The 21,347-nt window shown below is 42.6% G+C and overlaps 2 protein-coding genes across 3 annotated transcripts in view; one reads left to right on the forward strand and one right to left on the reverse strand.

The window, feature by feature from the left end:
* The window catches only part of EFCAB14 (EF-hand calcium binding domain 14), a 41,002-nt gene extending 23,237 nt beyond the window's left edge, over nt 1–17,765 (forward strand). Inside the window, exons 6-10 of one of the 2 annotated variants that reach the window (XM_080658264.1) lie at nt 289–393; nt 3,309–3,395; nt 6,183–6,294; nt 9,918–10,034; nt 14,341–17,765. In XM_080658264.1, coding sequence (XP_080514390.1) covers nt 289–393; nt 3,309–3,395; nt 6,183–6,294; nt 9,918–10,034; nt 14,341–14,516 — 597 coding nt within the window. In that variant the 3' untranslated portion in view covers nt 14,517–17,765. The remainder of the gene's footprint in view (nt 1–288; nt 394–3,308; nt 3,396–6,182; nt 6,295–9,917; nt 10,035–14,340) is intronic. The other variant, XM_080658265.1, reaches the window with a different exon arrangement.
* A 2,365-nt stretch (nt 17,766–20,130) lies between these two features.
* Nucleotides 20,131–21,296, reverse strand: TEX38 (testis expressed 38; the record flags this gene model as incomplete). Its single annotated transcript, XM_080658117.1, has 2 exons — nt 20,131–20,738; nt 21,260–21,296. The coding sequence occupies 2 exons, from the start codon at nt 21,294–21,296 to the stop codon at nt 20,131–20,133; spliced, it is 645 nt and encodes a 214-aa protein (XP_080514243.1).
* Between the last annotated feature and the right edge of the window lie 51 nt (nt 21,297–21,347).

Consider the following 21,347-nt stretch of genomic DNA (forward strand, 5'->3'; position numbering starts at 1 on the left):
GTGGAGATGAGTTATATGTACTTGAAATTGGGACTATTCAAGGTGTACAAAAGCTCCCTAGCTTCTCCACTCATTCCTAGATCTGTCCCCCATGTTGATGAATCTGTGGAAGCCCCAGTGAGAAGCTAAATGTTCTGAGATCATCCCAGTGGCTAAGAAGGCTTAGTAATTACTTATTGCCTATACCAATGGTCGGCAAACTCATTAATCAACAGAGTGGCAAACAGCAGCTCGCGAGCCGCGGTTTGCCGACCACTGGCCTGTACTAACCTCCATTCCTGTTAACAGAATCAGTACTCTGTGAAGGAGATCAGTAGAAGCGACCAGATTATTCCATCACCTTCAGCTCCATCAGAACTTGACAATAAACCCCACAGCGAGAATGTGAAACAGGTACTTTTTGTCTCTGGCTTACCTCCCTGTGACCACAGTAGACTCTGGAGCAGCAGAGTAGTTTGTGCTTAGTGTTGTAGTTCCTCAGCTGGCATCTCGTGCATATTTGTGCCTGTGTGAGAGCTGACCAGAGAGGGCTTGGATAGGGATCCAAGATGCTGTCCTATCTCTTGTTTAGCAGTCTGCTTTTTTCCCTGCATGTCAATCAGTGGAGTAAGTTTATTTTCACATCTTGAAAGACTGAAAGACATAGAATGACCAGAGTATCCTGAAACTCTTTATGAAAAACAGCAATCTGAGCAAGTTAAAGCTGGATGGATAGCAGATTAACTCCTAGGGATGGCTATTTTGAGTCACAGTAAATTCTAATAATATTAAAAAGCATATCCTTAAAAAGTTAAGATTCTCTAAAGACTAAAACAAGGAGGAAAAAGGATATTGAGTTTAGGATCACATTGAAGAAAATAAAGGAAATCTTCACTAAGAAGAATTCCTGTCCTGAGTCTAATGCCCTTTAAAACCTATAGTCATCATTTCTATTTAAGTAGTAATCAGTAACTAAAGGATGTCAATAAAATAATTGAATCTTGTACTAAATAATGCACTACTTGTTATAGTTTTGCTACATGAGCCAATTCAGTAATTGGTATTGTTCCTAAGGTAGTTTTGTTCTGACAAATTAGGTAAATGGATGTTTTAGTTAATAAGCCAGCAAGCTTTCCTGCCAGCAGGTGAGGTAAACATTGGGAAATCAATTCCCAACCTCTCAGCTTCCTGGGACCAGAGAGTGAATCATGTAGGTAGTCCTCTTCTCTTTCCCCCTCCTGTCTAGCTGAGGCCGAACAATTCCAGAGGGAGTAAACTGAGAGCGATTTAGAGTAGAGGGACAAAGCAGAGACAGACGATCAATGGTCTAAACCGGCCGTGGGCAAACTACGGCCCGCAGGCTGGATCCGGCTGTTCTATCTGGTTCTCTTGCTCTCCCCGCTCCGCTCCTTTACTTTGAATTTATATTAGTTCACACAAACACTCCATCCATGCTTTTGTTCCGGCCCTCTGGTCCAGTTTAAGAACCCATTGTGGCCCTCGAGTCAAAACGTTTGCCCACCCCTGGCTAAACAAGGAAAAGGAGTTTACTTCCGTAACTTGACATAATAATGGTTGTTCAGTGCTGCTGGCCTGCTTGTCTAGCATACATCTTTAGCTGGATTCCACAACTTAATTTATTTCCACTCCAGAATATCCTGTACCTCCACAACTCTTTAGAGGAGGTAAACAGTGCCCTAGTGGGGTACAAGAGGCAGAATGATCTTAAATTTGAGGGGATGAATGAAACTGTCAGTAATCTTACCCAGAGAGTCGACTTGGTAGAAAGAGATTTGGTTGCTATGAGCAAGATAAAAAAGCAAGCAAACCTGTCCATCAGCATCATAAATCTTTTCAGATCTTTTGTGACGTGTCTGTGTCGCAATGTCTTTTGTCTGTACGTGGCTGACATTCCACCACCTTTTCAGACACAGTCTTCTAGCATATTTGAGAGGCTACACATTTGTATCATATTTAATCCTTAATCCTTATCTCCTCTAATCCTACACTAGCTCTGTGATGTGTGTGGCACAGGCGGTATTGGTCCTAATTAGGAAGAGAGATGTAGAGAGGTTTAGTTGCTTGCCAGGGCTCACCACAAGTTGTTGGCTGAGATAACAAGCCTCCTATTATGTTACAAGTGACCCATCTGGTAGGGAAGCTCTGGCACATATTTCTAAGTGAGGTCTTCTTGATCTTTTTTAAGTTGTTAAGGGTAGGAGCAATGTCAGTGGCAATAACTGAAGAATCTTTTGCCATTTCACTAAGCCAGAACTTGGCTTTCAGATTTACCCTGTTCCATCTGCACATATACTTTTGCATATAAGGTCAGGAAAGCCATTTAAAACAGATCAGAACTGACCAGCTCCTCAATTTAAGAGGTCATTGAGTCCAGCTTCTCATTTTACATGTGAGGAAACTAGATGACCTACTAAGTCACCAATGCTAGCCAACCATGTGGTTTACTGGTTTTCATGTTATTGTGTGGTTCTTTAATCAACTTTCCTCACATACCTTGTGCTGGGATCCATGTGGATTGTTTTTTTAATAGTTGCAAGTCTCACCTTTAAAGATTTCATACAGCAAAGATATAGGCATATATAAAGAAATGGAAACCAAATACAGGAAATTATACTGTGAATTTAAGTAACCACCAAAGCTAGAAGAAAGCCCACAAATAAAGTCAAACTCTGGCACATAGAAAGCAGTGTTTGAACTGGCTCATAGTGGAGTGTTGGCAGGTTGCCTCGACTTGGCTTGGAGGGTGGAGTAAGACCTGTCCCTCTTCTGTTTTACAGGGGTGTGTAATTGACTACAAATCTGCAAAGATTAAAGGAGCCTTACTGTAAAAGGGAGCCTTGCATTTGAACTCTGCTAAACTAAGCAGGGGCTAGGAATTTTGGATGATTTGATGAGTAAAAGGCCTCCAAGGTTTTTGAGGCTTATTGAAAACTTACCATCCCAAACTTTCCCTACTGTTCTTCTCCTCCCCACTTTATTTTTTCTCCAGAACAGGAAATTGTTAATAGTAGGATCTGTCTTACTGCTTCTTCCACTAATATCTCAGCATGCTTCTAGGTTAAAGTTCTCTCACTTTTTATAATTCAAAGTTTTAAAGTTTGAATGAATCAGCTAGACTAAGCACCATTTTCAGTTTTGTATCTTGGTGGACTTTCTCCCCCTCTTCTCTCATTCTCCTTCTGGTATTTCCGCTGAAAGTGTTCTGAGATTTTTAAAATAAGTTTGACCAAATTGCTTAAAAAGTGCTAGATATTGTGTAAGTTTTAATGTTTGCCTTTAATCTTCTCTTGTTCTTTTTACCCTTTAAGATAGGTGATAGAGCTGCCACTCTGAAAAGAGAGTCTTTGCATCAGGTGACCAGCAGAATAGATACATTAAAAACCCAAAGCATAAAGGTAAATAACAGGAAGCTTACTCTGACATAAAGATAAATGCATCTGCATCTTTGTGCTTTTGAACTGCTGCTGCTTTCTCAAAAGGAACACTCTAGTCTAATTTGCTAAAACTTCAAGACAATTAGTATATTGAGTAAGTGAAGAGTTGATCAGGCACCTGCCCTGTGCCAAGCACTCTGCTAGGAGCTGGGATGGCCATTCTGAGCAGGATAGACACATGACCCCTCTTCTGGTGGAGCTCAAAGTCCATCAGTCAGAAAATCATTAACACATAATTGAACAGATAATTAATCATGAGTGTAATAAATGCTAGACAGAAAAAATATAGGATATGATGAGGGCATTAGCAGAGATGAGGAAGGCTTTTCTAAGGAAATGACTTTTAAGCTAAGACAGGAAGTTAAATGTACTAATGGTGGGGAACAATGGCTTAGATAATTTTAAAAAAGTGTCTAACCTAAAAATTATTTTTAAACTAGAGGCCTGGTGCACGAAATTCATGCACGGGTGGGTCCCTAGGCCTGGCCAGCAATCAGGGCCAATCAGGTTCCCCACCTCCCTGCCTCCACACCTCCTCCTTCCCTCACTCCCTCAGCACCCCACCGCCGCTGCCACTTATCACCCGCTATGTTCCGCGCCACCCCCAGGTGGTCAGCGCACGTCATAGCGAGCAATTGAACTCCTGGTCTCCTGGTCAAACTCCCGACGGGACACTTTGAATATTAGCCTTTTATACATATAGATTGCAGTCTCAGAATTTATATAATCCATTTAAGCCTCAGCCAGTTCCCTTCACCTTGTACCTTTCTGTTTTATTATTCATCCCAGACATATTTACAAGAAAAGCAATCTGTGATATACTCTGGTATCCCAGGAAAGAAAGTCTCAGGGTATCAGAATAAAACACAGCTAGTACACATTTTTGCCTAAATTTATTGGCTTTACTTTTAGATCCTTTGTGTTTTTTAATTGTCATCTCAATATGTGAGTCCCTTTGTGCTGCCTCATCCAAGCATCCTAACCACATGCCATTTCTCTTAGCATAAATTCTTCAAGCAGTTAGGACCTAGTTTTAGTTATATATGTCCATATATTAGCTTCCTAAATAAACGAAGAGTGATCTATATACTAACAGTGTAGAAATAAAGGTAGCAGAGAAATAAGTAAATATATCCTATCTAATAAAAGAGTAATATGCAAATTGACTGTCACTCTAACACACAAGATGGCTGCTCCCATGTGGTCAAAGATGGCTGCCTCCATGTGGACACAAGATGGCCATCACAAGATGGCCTGCAGGGGAGGGCAGTTGGGAGGGACCAAGTCTGCAAGGGAGGCCAGTTGTGGGCGATCAGGCCAGCAGGGGAGGGCAGTTGGGAGGGACCAGGCCTGCAAGGGAGGGCAGTTGGGGGCAATCAAGCCTGCAGGAAAGGGCAGTTGGGGGGGACCCAGGCCTGCAGGACAGGGACTTAGGAGTGACCAGGCCTGCAGGGAGGGCAGTTGGGGCGGGGGTTGGGGGGAGACCAGACCAGCAGGGGAAAGCAGTTAGGGGCAATGAGGCTGGCAGGGGAGGGCAGTTAGGGGTGACCGGGTCGGCAGGGGAGGGCAGTTGGGGTGGACCAGGCCTGCAGGGGAGGGTAGTTGGGGGCGACCAGGCTGGCAGGGGAGGGCAGTTAGGGGTGACCAGGCCTGCAGGCGAGGGCAGTTAGGGGTGACCAGGCCTGCAGGGGCGGGCAGTTAGGGGCAATCAGGCTGGCAGGGGAACAGTTAGGCATCAATCAGGCTGGCAGGGGTGTGGTTAGGGGGTGATCAGGCTGGCAGGCAGAAGTGGTTAGGGGCAATCAGGAAGGCAGGCAGGCGAGCAGTTGGGAGCCAGCAGTCCTGGATTGTGAGAGGGATGTCCCAGATTGGAGAGGGTGCAGGCTAGGCTGAGGGACACACCCCCCACCCCCCCCACCCCCATGCACGAATTTCGTGCACTGGGCTTCTAGTATTGAATAAAACAAACATGTAATGAGTTGATATTCTAATTAAGCACAAGATCAGGACCTTTCACCCTAGCCTAAGCAGTTAGAAACAGGCCTCATAGAAACCAGACTTCTCTCCTTTTATAATTAAATTTATTTTTATACGCCACTTTAGATCATCCTGGAGAGGAGGCAGGGTATAAGGTAAAAAGCTTTTTAAAAAGATATAAATAAGACTTTGAATTAGAAGTATTAGAGCTTCTTCTTCGTGTTCCTAACCGTTCCTGCCACCAGTTGAATGATCACCATGCGGGGAGAGAAGGAAGATCAGGGGAATATTTGTGGTTTGGTTGCTTTTTTTTAATGTGATAAGAGCATAAAACTCTACCTAAAGTGGTCCAGTCACAAGGTGAAGTAATATATTCAGGAAAATTATTTAGTTAGTGTGAAATCATTCCTAGAAACCAATATGCTACTCATTTAGGAAATAGGTGTCGTAGAGGCACCTGAGCAAGGGGGCATTTCCTTTACTGCTGACACAGGCATGCCTTCCCCCATCAGCCAAATGTTCACAGTGAATCAGATCATCTCTAGCATAATGTTCCCTTAATGGTCTAGGCTCAAATCCAGCTAGGCCCTCATCAACACTGAGTACCGAAGATATCTCTAGTATTTGTTGATTCATTCCTTCATTGCCTGTACTGATAGGGAACCTCCTGGGGGTCAAGCACTACATGCTAAATAGGCGTTGGGAATATAATAAAGAATCAAATGAAGTCTTGCTTCCGTGTTAAACCTCTGTGATCTTTGTTTTGGACAGAAAGAAGATAGTTCAGATTCTCAGGTATCCAAGGTAAGGGAGAAACTACAGCTGATCAGTGCTCTCTCCAACAAGCCTGAGAGCAACAGTCCTCCAGAGACCACCCATGAAGGTGAGATATTCAAGGCTGGCTTCTGAATATTTCACGCAGGCTTGAGCAGCTTGCCTCCCACATGGAGTGGAAAGGTGTTCCAGCAGGACTGATCGAACCCAGTGAATGATGCCTGAGCGCACCGAGATGAAGCTGATACACTTTCCTTTCATTTAGCAAAAGCCCATTTGGTACATGATTTGTACTCCAGTCTATTAAGGGAAGAAGGGTAATGTTTAGCTGGAAATAGACTTCTCCATGCTGTCTGCATCCAATTATAGGCAAAAAAACATTACTGTCATAGCATGTATTAAAGCAGCTAAATGTTTATGGAAGTCTTTTCAATTTTTAAGTGCATAAAATTTACTTTAAAATAATTATTAGTCCTTCTGAAATACCATTAACAAATGATGGGATCATTGAATTGGAAAGGCCCTTGGCTTTAGATAGGGACATACCTAGTCAATATTGGCAGATATATCAACCTCCACTGGTTTAAGCTCTAGGAGAACATAATCCTAAGGCATTGGACTATGTTGGCTTTGACCCCTACTCCCCAGAAGTATTTTTTATTTTTGAGAAAGCAATACAACCTCTCTATTCTCTTTTGGGTGGGATACAGACTACAGTGGGAGGTCTTGTCCTAGCAGTCTGCTACACAACTGTATGGTAGCATTCTTTCAGCACCAGCTGGTCTGGTAGCATATACCCCTGATCAGCTCATAGCACAGCTCTCAGGATATCAAATATCCAATGCTGTTCTCACTTGCAGCTTAAACTCTTAACATCTTAAACATGTACTGGTGCTATACAATCTTGTGGTGAGACCACAGGTCCTACTGAGCCACACCAGAGACCACAGTTTCAAACCTTAATGTATAATATTGATTGATCTTCACTTAGCCCTAAACATATTCAGTCTATGCCTTTAACTCATTCAGTCACTATGCTATTTAATTCTCTCTTTTTTTTTTCAATTAGAGTTGACATTCCATGCTATATTAATTTCAGATGTACAGCATAGTGGTTAGACAACCATGTAATTTACATATATTTCAAGTACCCACCTGGCACTATACATAGTTATTACAATACTAGAGGCCCAGTGCACAAAATTCTTGCACGGGTGTGGGGGGTGTCCCTTAGCCCAGCCTGCACCCTCTCCAATCTGGGATCTAAACGGGCAGTCAGACATCCCTCTCACAGTCGAGGACTGCTGGCTCCCAACTGCTCGCCTGCCTGCCTTCCTGATCGCCCCTAACCACTTCTGCCTGCCAGCCTGATCACCCCCTAACCACTCCCCTGCCAGCCTGATTGATGCCTAACTGCTCCCCTGCCAGCCTGGTCACCCCTAACTGCCCTCCCCTGCAGGCCTGGTCTCCCCCAACTGCTCTCCCCTGCAGGCCTGGGTCCCTCCCAACTGCCCTTCCCTGCAGGCCCGGTCGTCCCCAACTTCCCTCCTCTACCAGCCTGGTCACCCCTAACTGCCCTCCCCTGCAGGCTTGATCGCCCCAAACTGCCCTCCCTTGCAGGCCTGGTCCCTCCCAACTGCCCTCCCCTGCTGGCCATCTTGTGGCGGCCATCTTTGACCACATGGGGGCAGCCATTTTGTGTGTTGGAGTGATGGTCAATTTGCCTATTATTCTTTTATTAGATAGGAGGGATAGATAGGATAGAGGCCTGGTGCATGGGTGGGGGCCAGCTGGTTTGCTCTGAAGGGTGTCCCTGATCAGGGTGGGGGTTTCCTTGGGACATGGGGCGGCCTGGGCAAGGGGCCTGTGGTGGTTAGCAGGCCGGCCACGCCCCCTGGTGACCCAAGTGGAGGCCCTGGCATCTGGGATTTATTTATCTTCTATAATTGAAACTTCGTAGCCTTGAGCAGAGCCAAGCCTCCTGCTTGCTCCATGGCCGCAGCCATTTTTGTTGGGATTTATTTATCTTCTATGATTGAAACTTCGTAGCCTTGAGTGGAGGCCTGGGCTGGCCAGGGTGTGCGGAAAGCTTGGCTTCCTCCATTGCCTGGGAAACCCAAGCCTCCTGCTCGCTCCATGGCCACAGCCATATTGGTTGGGTTAATTTGCATACTCACTCCTGATTGGCTGGTGGATGTGGCTTGTGGGTATAGCAGAGTAATGGTTATTTGCATATTACTCTTTTATTAGATAGGATTATTGACTATATTCCCTACGCTGAACTTATATTCCCTGACTGTTTTTGTAATTACCAATTTGTACCTCTTAATCCCTTCACCTTTTTCACCCAGCTTTCCAACCCCCCTCTCCTCTGGCAATCATCTGTTTGTTTTCTGTATCTATGAGACTGTTTCTTCTTTGTTCATTTACTTTGTTCTTTAGATTTCGCATATAAGTGTAATCATATATTTCTCTTCCTATGCCTGACTTATTTCACAGCATAATACCCTCTACGTCAATGATTTTTCAACCATTTTCATTTCATAGCACACATAAACTAATTACTAAAATTCTGCAGCACAACAAAAAAATATATTTTTTGCCAATCTGACCAAAAAATAGATATAATTTTTATTTATTTACCAATAATAATAATAATAATAGTTACCTATTCTTTTTGCTCCAAAGTGACTTTTTAAAAAACTGGGTGCCTATACTTGTATATAAGGATTTCTGGTACCAATAATTAACTAATCAACCTTATTATGCGATGTGACCAGTAAAGTGCAACACTATTACTAGTACATGACCTACATGTTCATGGTTCAAACAGGGCATTCACACCAGACAGCTATTATTGCATTGGCTGTTGTCATTTTTTTTATTTTACAGTCTAAGGGAGAAGAGATCAGTGCCCCTCACTAAATGGTCAGATATTGCATGTTTTAAAATTTTTTTGCAGCACACCAGTTGAAAATCTCTGCTCTAGGTCCATCTGCGACATTACTAGATTTCATTATTTTTATGGCCTAGTAATATTTCATTGTATATATGTACCACAACTTTTTTATCCAATCCTGTATTGATGGGCACTTGGGTTGCTTCCATATCTTGGCTATTATAAGTAACACTGCAATGAACATAGGGGTGCGTATATCTTCTCAAATTAGTGTTTTGGGTTTCTTTGGATATATACCTAGACGTGGAATTGCTGGGCCCATTTTTAATTTCTTGAGGAATCTCCATACTGTTTTCCATAATGGCTACAGCAGTCTGCATTTCCACCAACAATGCACAAGGTTTCCTTTTCCCCACATCCTTACCAATACTTGTTTTTTGTTGATTTATTGATGATAGCCATTCTGATAGGTGTGAGGTGATATCTCATTGTGATTTTAATTTGCATTTCTCTGGTGATTAGTGATATTGAGCATCTTTTCATATGTCTATTGGCCATCTATATGTCCTCTTTGGAAAAGTGTCTATTAAGGCCCTCTACCCATTTTTTAATTAGATTGTTAGTTTTTTTGGTGTTAAGTTGTATAACGTCTTTATAAATTTTGGATATTAACCCCTTACTAGATGTATCTTCTTTCATTCATTAGGTTGTCTTTTTGTCACAATTTCTCTTAAATTAAGTATATATGCAATTATCCTAAGAGATGACCTTCATTGCTGGTTTAACTTGGTGTCAGACTTGCTAATAACTAAAATGATGTGTATTTGTTACAGAGCAAGTACAGAGTTTCACATCAAAGCCATCAGAATTTCCACAATCTCCTGGAGATGACATTGAGAAAACAGCCCAGCTAAGATCTGTCTCCCTACCAGGAATTGCTAGCATCAAAGGTAAATTTTTATACCATGGAGTGATATGGGAAAGTTCAAAGTTATAAATTTCTAATTTTTTTAACTTGCAAGAAAAAGAATTATATATAATTCTGGACCAATATTTGATATGCATTTGTATTTCATAATCCTGATTAACAATCCAGAGAACATAAATATTCATGTATGATACTCATTTTACTAATAGGGAAACTGCCTAAGTCCACACAGCAAATAATTGAGGCAAAATTCATACCAAGTCAGTCTGACACCAAAGTTTACACTCTTAACCAATGCACTATATTATCTCTCTAGTAATGTTTTTAGAGTTTTCATTCATTCATTGAGTACCTAATTATACCCAGTGCTAAGCAATAACAATACAGTATAAGATAGTCTCACATTCCTCACAGATATAAAAGTCTAGTGGAGAAGGCAAACAAGAAAACATAATAAATACTGTAAGATTAGAAAAATAAAAGTTGACCCTATTTGTCAGGGCCTCCAAAAATGAGGAGTCCTTTAGCTGAAAATCAGTAAGATTAGTAAAAAGGATATGATTCACAGAAAAGTATCTTTACCTTGCTCTCAACAGTGTATATTCTGTCCCTCATCGTGATGTTTGGGTCTCCTGATTTTGCATTTGCTAATAGCCTGGAAAAATCACCCCATTCCTGTCCATTGCCTTTGCCTGGCTCCTCACCTCAGTTTAGATACCATTCCACCAGGGATCATTTCCGTACCTCCCAGGACCAGATAAGGTTCCTTTTGTGTATGACCTCTTCTGTTTAGTACCTACCACTCTGTTGTAATTTCCTCGGGAGACATAAAATTTAACTTCACTCCTAGCCCTTAGCATAGTGGCTGGAACACATGAATATTTGTTAAGTGAATGAGTTATCTACAGGCTACAGTTGAAGCATAGAAGACCTAAATTTATTTTGCCATTTAAATGCAATTATTTTTTTTTCCCATTGCAATTTTTTTTTTTTCTGTTTTCTGGGGAGACAGGAGAATGTTAAGTTGTGTTTATTGGCAATACAAGTTGCCTCCTCCTACTCTCCATTATTACTTTAAGAATTGATGAGAATGAATGGAGTTGAAAGTCTGTTAAGAGCAGATTAAAAACAAGCCTTCTTAACATTTGTACCTAACATAGATTTTTACATACTTTTGAATGACTACACTTTTGAAATGATCTGGAACAGCAATTAGATTTTTATTTAAGTACTTCTACCAAGTGCATAGCACATTTTATTAACTTATGCTTCATATACTAGTACACACACAATAAAACATTTTTCAGCTGGCCACTTGGTGGCAGGCATTGAGAACAAGCATCCCACCTGCTTTTCTAGCTTTCAAGACTTTTATTTAGCTGCTTTGCTAAGACTATCTTAAGAGTAAAACTAGGCCCTTATTCAGAACCTTGTCTACAACTCCTTGAAGGACTAGACCTTGAACTGCAACTGTTTCTCCCCTTCAAATTATTACTATTCTTCTTAAGTACCAAAGAGCCGGAGGCCTATTGAATCTAAGTGTGAAGTTGAATAAATAAAGAAAGGAAAGGAATTTAGGAAGATTTTTAAAGAAACATAAGCCTCATTGACTATCTTCTGATAGTAGAGACTAAATCTACTAAGTCATTCAGTAGGGGCATAATCAAGTCCAAGTCTTTTTTATTTCATTTTTTTGTTAATCCTTACCCAAGGATATTTTTCCCATTGCTTTTCAGAGAGAGTGGAAGGGAAGGGGGAGTGGGGACAGAAAGAGAGAGAGAAACATCAATGTGAGAGAGGTACATCGATTGATTGCCTTCTGCCGCTGTCCTGGCCAGGGGCTGGGGTTCAAACCTGCAATCCAGGCACATTCCCCTGACTAGGAACCCAAGACCTTTTGGTGTACAGGCCAATGCTCTCACCATTGAGCAACACCGGCCAGGGCTCAAGTCCTTTTTAAATGTTATGTAAATAATTGGCCCTCCTATTTGGAAACAGCTTAAGTGCCCATCAACAGATGAGTGGATTAGAAAACTGTGGTACGTTTACTCAATGAAATACTACACTGCTATAAAAAAGAAAGAACTCTTACATTTGTAATAGCATAGATGGACATGGGGAGCATGCTAAGTGAAATAAGCAGTTGGAGAAAGATAAATATCACATGATCTCACTCATTTATGGAATATAATGAACAACATTAACTGATGAACAAAAATAGATCCAGAGACATAAAAGCATTGAACAGACCGTCAAGCCTCAGAGGGAAGACAGGGAAGGGGGTGTGAGTAAGAGATCAACCAAAGGATTTGTATGCATGCATATAAGCATAACCAGTGGACACAGACAGTGGGGGAGGAGGGTGAGGGCATGTTCTGGGGGGTGGGAGCAGCCAGAGAGAGGTCAATGGGGGAAAAAGGAGACATATGTAATACTTTGGACATAGCTGAGGAAAGAATCAATGAGCACGAAGATATGTCATTGGTAATTTTCAAAATAAAATGCAAACATTAAATTAAAAAAATAATTTTAAATTATTTATTAATTAAATAAGTGTTCATTATGGGGTCCTTGAGAAAATACGAGAAGAAACTGTTGATAGAAATTCTCCAATCCTATTGGCTCAAATAATATCTTAGAAATAAAAAAGAAGATATAGCCCTGGCCAGCATGGTTCAGTGGTTAGAGTATCAGTTTGTGCACCAGAGGGTCAGGGGTTTGATTCCTGGTCAAGGGCATGTACCTGAGTTGCAGGTTCAATCCCCTACCCGGGGTCAGGGCGCATGCAGGAGGCAACCAATCAATGCATCTATCTCACATCAATGTTTTTCTCTTTCTTCCCCCATACCTCCTCCCTTCCATTCTCTCTAGAAATCAATGAAAAAAATACCCTCACTCAGGTGAGGATTTTTTTTTTAATTAAAAAAAAAAATCAACTGGTATTATTGCTCTCTCTCTTAGCTGGAATAGATGTAGCTTTGAAGAGATATACAGAGGGGGTAAAAACAGATTTATATTTGTGAGTACATGACACAGAGTTTGTTGTTGTATTATTCTTTATTATTGTACTAGAGGCCCAATGCACAAAATTTGTGCAATATTAGGCCTTCCTTCCACCGGCTGCCGGCTCCGGCTTCCCTCTGGCACCCAGAACCCAGGCTTCCCTCTGGCCGCCAGCAGGCACCTGGGACCCAGGCTTCCTTGTAGCGCCAGCTTCCTCCAGAAGGTCATCCAGAAGGACGTCCGGTCTAACTAGAATATTATGCTTTTATTATTATAGATTTGCCATACAAACAACTGTAAACCTACTTTTGCCCCACCCTGTATAGTCCTCTGGTTGTTTTTAGTTGAGAAATAATTCACATACCATATTATTCACTCTTTTAAAATGTATAATTCAGTGTGTTTTTTTTAATATATTTACAAATTTGTGCAGCCATCACACTAATTCTAGAACATTTTTATCATCCCAAAAAGAAACCCTGTACCCATTCAACAGTCATTCCCTTTATCCCCTTCCCCCAGCCCCTGACAACTAATCTCTCAACCACTGTCTGTTTGGATTTGCCTGTTTTGTATATTTCACATATAAATGGAATCATACAATATATGACCTTATATATACTTTTTTCTTGCATTATATTCCTTTCATTTAGCATAATGTTGTCAAGGTTCATCCATGGTTCATCCATGGTTCAGCATGTAACAGTATTTCATTCCTCTGCATAACTGAATAATATTTCATTGTATGAATACATAAAGTATTCCCATTCATCAATTGATTGCCATTTGGGTTGTTTCTACTTTTTGGCTCTTAGGAATAATGTAGCTATGGACATTTGTATACAAGTTTTTGTGTAGACATATGTTTTCATTTCTCTTGAATATATACCTAGGAATGTAATTGCTGGGTCACATCATAACTGTTTAACTGACAAAATGCCAGAGTCTATTTTACAAGCTCAGCTCCTGACAATTAGCTGTTTAAGCCTCTTTAGTCCTTTTCACCCCTTCAACAGAAGTATAAAATCTGAAAATTCCTAAAGGAAGGCCCTGGACAGAGAAAAGGCCAGTCTATTTTATTCTCCTCTGATTATCTATCACTGCTTCTATTTTGGGAGGATAGTGCCATACAGTATTTCTCTCAAGGATCAAGAAAGAATTAGTCTTTCTGATTTAGTGATATCTTATACTTTACCTTTTGGAATCAGAGTCTGCAAAGTAGCTTTCTTTTAGTGCTTTACGTTCAGTTGAGGCTATTTTTTAAACTGTTAACTAAATTTAGCTATATTTATAGACATACACACTTTTTGCAATTTTTTAAACAGATCTTCAGGATTTATTCCACAAGACTGGCCAGGACATGGATGGGGAGCTGACCTACCAGGAAATTTGGAACTCCTTAGGCTCTACTATGCCAGCACCAGAGAGTTTGAGAGAGTTTGATGCTGATGGAGATGGAAGATACTCATTCCTGGAGCTAAGAGCAGCTGTAGGTGTCTAGCCTCATTGGGCATATTTAGAAACGGATATATACCCTGGGCTACCTAATATCTACTCACATAACAAAAACAACCCTTCTATTTATCTATCAGTCCTCCAATCCTCCAAACTATTGTAGCAGACACATTGCAACCTTTTAACTTGTTTGAAAAAGCTATATAAAAGTTATTTTTTTAAGAAAGACCATTTTACTTATGATATTCAGAAATCTATGATTTCCTGAAACCAGTAAGATCTTAATTCTAAAATTGCCAGAATAAAAGTCAAGCCCTTTTTCTTTCTCTTTCCTTTTTTGAGGGAAGGAGACCTTATCTTTTAGAACTAGAAAATGTATATATAGTGAGAATAAGCCACCTTTTATATTTCACATAAATTTGCCTTAAATTAGCTGCACTTTATTCAGACTCAGAAAAATGTCTTTCCTTTAAAAGATAGGCTTTTCCTGTTTATAAATATTTAAAATGAAAGAAGAGTTCTGCATATTTTGTGGGAAGTTAGAGGAATGGTTTGAAACAGGACGTGAACAAATGGCTTGTCAAAAATCGCTAATTGGATCTGGTAGCGACTAAAACTAGGCCCATGTCTCCTTCAGGCATCTCCTTTAGGTGCTGCCATGGGGTTTGGTCTGGTGGCCGGAGGAATATATTTAGGGAGTAGATACTGGGGACAGCGTAGCCTCCAGGTGCAGGAAAGTAAGATCTATCTCTTTGTTTCTGTCCCCTTAGCTAATTCCAACCTGTGAACCAGAGAAGTATTCTTGGCATTTTTATTATTTTTTATCCTACTTCAGGGTTTATGAACATAAAATGTTATCCAGTCGGGAGCTATATTTCCCTCCCTGAGTGAGCAGGATTATCACACACGCACTCTAGTCTATCTTTAAGCTGTGGCTGACTTCCACCTCTGATACTTTCTCCGTTCTGAATGGCAGGGCTGAAGTCCCTGGCCACTGGCTCAGCCTGGCTGCCCAGGAGCTTTAGAGGAGAGCTGTGCCTCTAATTCTGACCCAGGAAACTCTGAGATTTTGCATGGGGGCCAACCAAGAACCTAATATGTTCCTCTGGGGGATAAGGCCATAAAAGTTGTGAACATACTAAGTTTCTTCATGGTTATCAGGTCAGAAGTAGCTGGAAGTTTTATGTCCAGAGGATGCCAAACATAGCAGACAGACCTGGAACATTGGGCTTTACATGATGGTACCAAGTGTTTTCAGATCTAATGCAAGCAAGTGCAATACTTTTCCCTTTAAATACTTCTATAGCCTGGTACTACAGGACCTTGAACTGAAAGGAATTATACCTCCATGCTATCTGTGCTGTGTTGTTCTTAGAAGGAGTCTCTGAACAACACAAAAGGAAAAAACTTTGCAAAACTTAACTGTGCTGTAGGCCACGTCAGGGAGAAACTAGAGAAGCTTTCGTGGACCAACTTCTTTAGTGGAGCTCATTTCCATTTTTATTTTGTCCAAGTTGCCCAGTTAGCCATGGATGCAGCCAAACATCCTTAACTATTTAAGGGCTGGTTTTGTTTTGCTTTTTCTTTATATGATATTCAGCTTGGTGTAGGCTAACCTTGATTTTTTTTTTCTAGAAATATTAAAATTTAGTTAAAGCAAGATGAAGTCTTTTCCCATGAATGTGTCTGCTTACCTCATACGGCTTATGCTTCTCTTTCTTTAAAAAATATATATATATATTTTTCCTTGCCCATCGGAGCTATTTCACTTTCTTGGAAAGGTTAAAATATAATATAAAATTAGCACTTTGGGTAACTCGAAGAGTACTCTTCTGGCTGCCTTCCATGCCCACCCCCCTTTTTTAATATATATACCCTGATGGATTTTTTAACAACCAAATAACACTCTAGCAATAAATTGAATTATTCTGCTATATTTGTATATACTGTACCATAAATAGTATGTCTACCTGGAAGGTATTTTTTTGAGAACTGATTTATATGAAATATACTTGGGGGTAATGTAGCTTGTCCTTTTTAGTTTCAAATTCTTATTCATAGGCATATACTTTGAGGACACCTTAACTCTTTGTTGTATGTACTTTTCTTTTGCATCAGAGAGCTATCATGGATGAGTCATTTTTTAGTTTAGTTTAGTTTAGTTTAGTTTAGTTTATCATCCGTTCTTACCTCAAGTGTGTCTGGCTAGCATCATCCCTGAGCCCGGTATATAGTACCATCCTCTCCCCCTACCCAGTTTGGCAGAGGTGTTCCTGCTACCCTCTCAGACTTGAGACTACCCTTGTCACACAGCCTGGGGAAGTGCCCTATCTCCCAGGCAGAACTAGGGCACCTTGAACTCCTTTGTTCTAAGTTGAGCAGATTCATTGGCCTAAGAAGAGCCTCAGAAACCTATTGTTCAGTATTTATTTGGCATTTTTATTTGTAAATTGTCTTAAACTATAATCAAGCCTCACCTGCCACCTCTAAGCTCTGAAAGGAAGGTCAACAGTAGTGGTGAGTTGGGTTTTGGTTTTGGTTTCAGTTACTTGGACCTTTCCACTCTGGCAGCTCCTAATGCTGCCTTTCCCAAGTTACCCAGAGCACTGCTTCTTGGTCCTTTTTTTGTCTTGTACTATCTGATATAATGTTTAATTAAAGGGCAAAAGTGTTTTGTAGGAAGAAAAGAACCAAAAGAAGAGAGAATCAGCTTAGAGATGACTGTGATGTTGTCTTAAGGGCAGAGAGGGGCCTGGCACTTAGGAATGTGCCTCAAACAGCAAAACTGAAGAACAGACACTCTTCACCTACTGGCTACTGTCCCTACCATTGGCGTTTCCTACTTTATGTTGCTGGACAGAACACTGTCAGCGCCCCCGCTGGTCTTGCCGGTCACAGTTGAAGATTCTGGCTGTGATGGGCTCATACTCATAATGGCCTGCTATTGAGTTGTTTTTAGTGACAGCTTTCATTTGCTACACACCTCATTGGCTTGCTTACCAACACCAGCTAGATGCAGTCCCTGCTTTCGTATCCAAACCAGAACACATTTGGGTATTCCTGAGACTTTATAGAGCGTGTATTGTTTGTTATATGAACCTAACCTACCTTGTTTTTTCACATTAAGAAATGTCAATCTACTCTGCTTTAGTGGAGCTATTTTGGTAATGTATAAGCAGTTTTGGTTCTGTTTGGGGAGTGAATTCAAGGTTTCCATGGCTTGATTTGAACTTTGCTTATTTCATATTAGTAATACAACCATTTTAATTTATCTAAATAAAACATTTCCTTTTTCTCCCACTGTGTCTATGACTAATGTCCCCACCCCTGGTTACTAAAGAAAAAAATATCTGCTTTGAAACCTAGTTTTATGGACTCCACCCTCCTCTTGAAAGCAGACAGACTGTGGGCACAGTGTTCAATTGAAGACTACCTGACGAATGCAGAATTTGGACTGAAGGAGTGAAGGCTGCTTCTTTGGCATCTGTAGGTTGGGAGGGGAGAAGGGGAGGTTATGAGTGAGCCCCTGTTCCTATATCAACCACAGAAGCTCCACCTAGGGCTGTTTTATATGTTGAGGTTCAGTGTAAGAACATGTTTAAAAGAAATGTTCCACTGCCTTAAAAAAGGGTGTGGACTTGAAATCCATTGCAAGAAAGTGGTCATATAGGAGCTGGAGCTCTTTTGCATAGAAAAATATTAGAAAAATTAGCTCTACATGGTTGCTAGATTACCCACACACATTCTGGGTGGCCTTCCCCCTCATGGAAGACTACGTAAAGCTTAGCTCATTTGAGCATTTTACCAAGTATAAGACTAGAGGCACGGTGCACGAAATTCGTGCATGGTGGGGGAGGGTCCCTTCAGCCCAGCCTGCACCCTCTCCAATCTGGGACCCTCGGGGGATGTCCGACTGCTGGTTTAGGCCTGATCCTGGGGTTCAGGCCTAAACCAGCAGTCAGACATCCCTCTCCTGGACCTCTGGCTCCTAATTGTTCACCTGCCTGCCTGCCTGGTTGCCCCTAACTGCCCCCCCACCGGCCTGGTTGCCTCTTACTGCTCCCCCTGCCAGCCTGGTCCCCCCCACAGCCCCTCCTCTGCTGGCCTGGTCCCCCCCAACTGCCCTCCTCTGCCGACCTGGTCACCTCTAACTGCCCCCCCTGCCAGCCTGGTTGCCCCCAACTGCCCCCCTGCTGGCCTGGTCACCCCCAGCCGCCCCCCCTGCCAACCTTGTCGCCCCTCACGGCCCCCCTGCCGGCCTGGTCGCCCCATGCAGCCTGCTTGTTCAGTTGTTTGGTCTCTCCCAACTGCCCCCCCCTGCTGGCCTACTCACCCCTCACTGCCCCCCCTGCCAGCCTAATCACCCCCAACTGCCCCCCTGCTGGCCTGGTTGCCCCCAACTGCCCCCCCTGCCAGCCTGGTTGCCCCCAACTGCCCACCTGCTGGCCTGGTTGCCTCTTATTGCCCCCCCTGCCGGCCTGGTCACCCCTAACTGCCCCCCCCACCGGCCTGGTTGCCCCCAACTGCCCCCCTGCCGGCCTGGTCATAGGCAGCCATCCTGTGAGGGTGTGATGGTCAATTCGCATATTACCTCTTTATTATATAGGATGATTTCTTTATATCCAAAGTGAAAGGAAAAAATGTATATTCTGGGGCAGACCTGAGCTTTCTTATCTTTAATTTGGCACAAAATAGCTAGTATTATCTTTGTTTCTCTTTTTAGGATCGTTTCCAGAAAAGTACAAAATTTCTCTCATATAGTGGATCTTACCTTTTGGAAGAGCCATAAATCTCTTTAGGAGAGATCTTTTTTAAAAACTGGATATATTTTTGTATATTATTTTAGGGGCTTCACTGACCAGCCCTTCCCCCAAGCCACTCCATGGACCAAGTTAGTTCCACCGTACACACACACAAATCATTTGCCAAGTATTTTCTAACCAGACATATCATTAAGGAAGGGACACCAGGGTGGATGTTTGGAAGATGAACTTTGAAGCCAGTCAGATGTAAATTTGAGACCTTGCTCTGCAATATAACAACATGGCAAATGCCCTTGAGAACTGTCTCTTCATCTGTAACGAGGGTCATTGGCAGTGTTCTTGTATTAGAAACAATGTAGAGACAACCCCAACTCAGTACACATACATGTTAACAAAAGAATGTGATTGAGCCAGCAGTACAGTGTGGCTCATGGATCCCTGACCTGTTTTGCCTGTGACCTGCCACTATGAATCGCCATAGTTCACACATGCTCCACAGCTATCACTTTGTGGCAGCTGTGCTTAATGTCCCACAGAATGGCAGTGCCTTTGGGTACCTATCCCAGAACCTAGCATACATTGTGGTATTAAGTAAAAACTGGGTAGAGGACTGTTGAGCCCATCACAAGTACTAGTTCAGTGTGTTTTCCCACAACCAACCTTCCAATTCCCATTTGTGTTGGTGATTCTCAGTGACCTTCAATTTGATTTGCAAATTGTCCCTATCAAACAGGGAAAGGACTTTGCCCTCCTAACAACAAATGAGACACCAGGGAGCCTGGGACTTTTTTTAATCTTTCATAATGTGACATCAGATGGGCCCTAGCCTGTGTCAATACCACCTCCGAGGTTAGCTCTGCCCCAGTACCTCCAGCTTCCACACTTAGTGAAAGAAGACTACAATTCTGAAGCAAAAGGCTTGGCATTGAAGCAGTGGTCCCCATGGGCCAGTGTGGGGAGGGAAGGGGAGTGGAGGTTCCTTTCAGGACAAGTGGCCAAAGGATAGGAGACAGAGTGGTTCAGCATTGGAGGTAGGTTACACAGGGAGAGGGCAGAGGGCACCTCCTGAAAGATGGGAATCGGGAGGGGGGAGCTGTTCTGGGGCCGAGGCATTGGGGAAGCTAGGGGAGGCTGTGGGACCAGCTGCAATGCAGGTTGCGGGGGGACAGGGGCCTCCACCTTGGGGCTGCTTTGTTGAGCAGCATAGCTCCTACTCTCAGTGCTGTCCAACTCCCACAGAGGATCTGAAGTCTGGACCTCAGTCTCAGTCTTGGAGACAGTCGGGGAAGGGCCCATGTTGATGGCTGTGTTCATGCCATAGTGCCTTCGCTTGTTAATCCAGTACAACAGTGGGCTGTAGGTGAATGTAGTGGCTCTCATCACCTCTACCCACTCCTGGGCATGCTCTTTCCGCCGCAGGTTCTTCCTCCAGTGCAGAAAGAGGATGCAGCCACCAGTTAGCACTGAACACAGCCCCAGGAATCCAAAGTACAGCGAGATCCACACTAAGGCAATAAGAAGGAAAAAGAGGCAAACTGGCTGATAGCTCTAACTTGGGGCCTGAGTTATTTCTTATTATTCTTAACCCATTCATTGGTCATTCCATCCACTTAACCATGCTCTTCATTCCTTCCCTCCCTCCTCATTGAATTCATCATTCTCTTAGTCAAAGTTAGATTTCCAGGGAGCTTAAGAGGCCCCTTAGCCCTTTATAGATAAGGAAAGCTGGAGGTTGGAGGGGAGCATGGCCTGTCCAGGCTTAGTCAGGCCTCTGGTTCCCAACCCTGGACCCATCCAGTTGACAGGGACACCAGTGTCCCATCCCATTCTACCCATTCAGTTGTGGTGGTCCTAGTGTATTCATAGCACCCCTGTGCCCTCAAGAAATCCTTAATTTTCTAGAGGAAACCGTAGCTTAACTGCTTAGCACTCCTCCATGCAGGACCCACCACACACACCATCCATGCATAAGGTCCTCCCAAGCTAAGGGCACCAAGCAAGGATCAGGAATAGGAGGGTCATTTACCACCAGGGATACTCAGGTCCTTCGGTTGGGAATCCATAAGGTCCAGCTTTGGTACCTTGCCAGTGGCCCTGGAGAGAGGGAGCTTACC

The sequence above is a fragment of the Plecotus auritus genome (genome assembly GCF_963455305.1).
Source record: "Plecotus auritus genome assembly, chromosome: 2".
NCBI classification, from domain to species: domain Eukaryota; kingdom Metazoa; phylum Chordata; class Mammalia; order Chiroptera; family Vespertilionidae; genus Plecotus; species Plecotus auritus.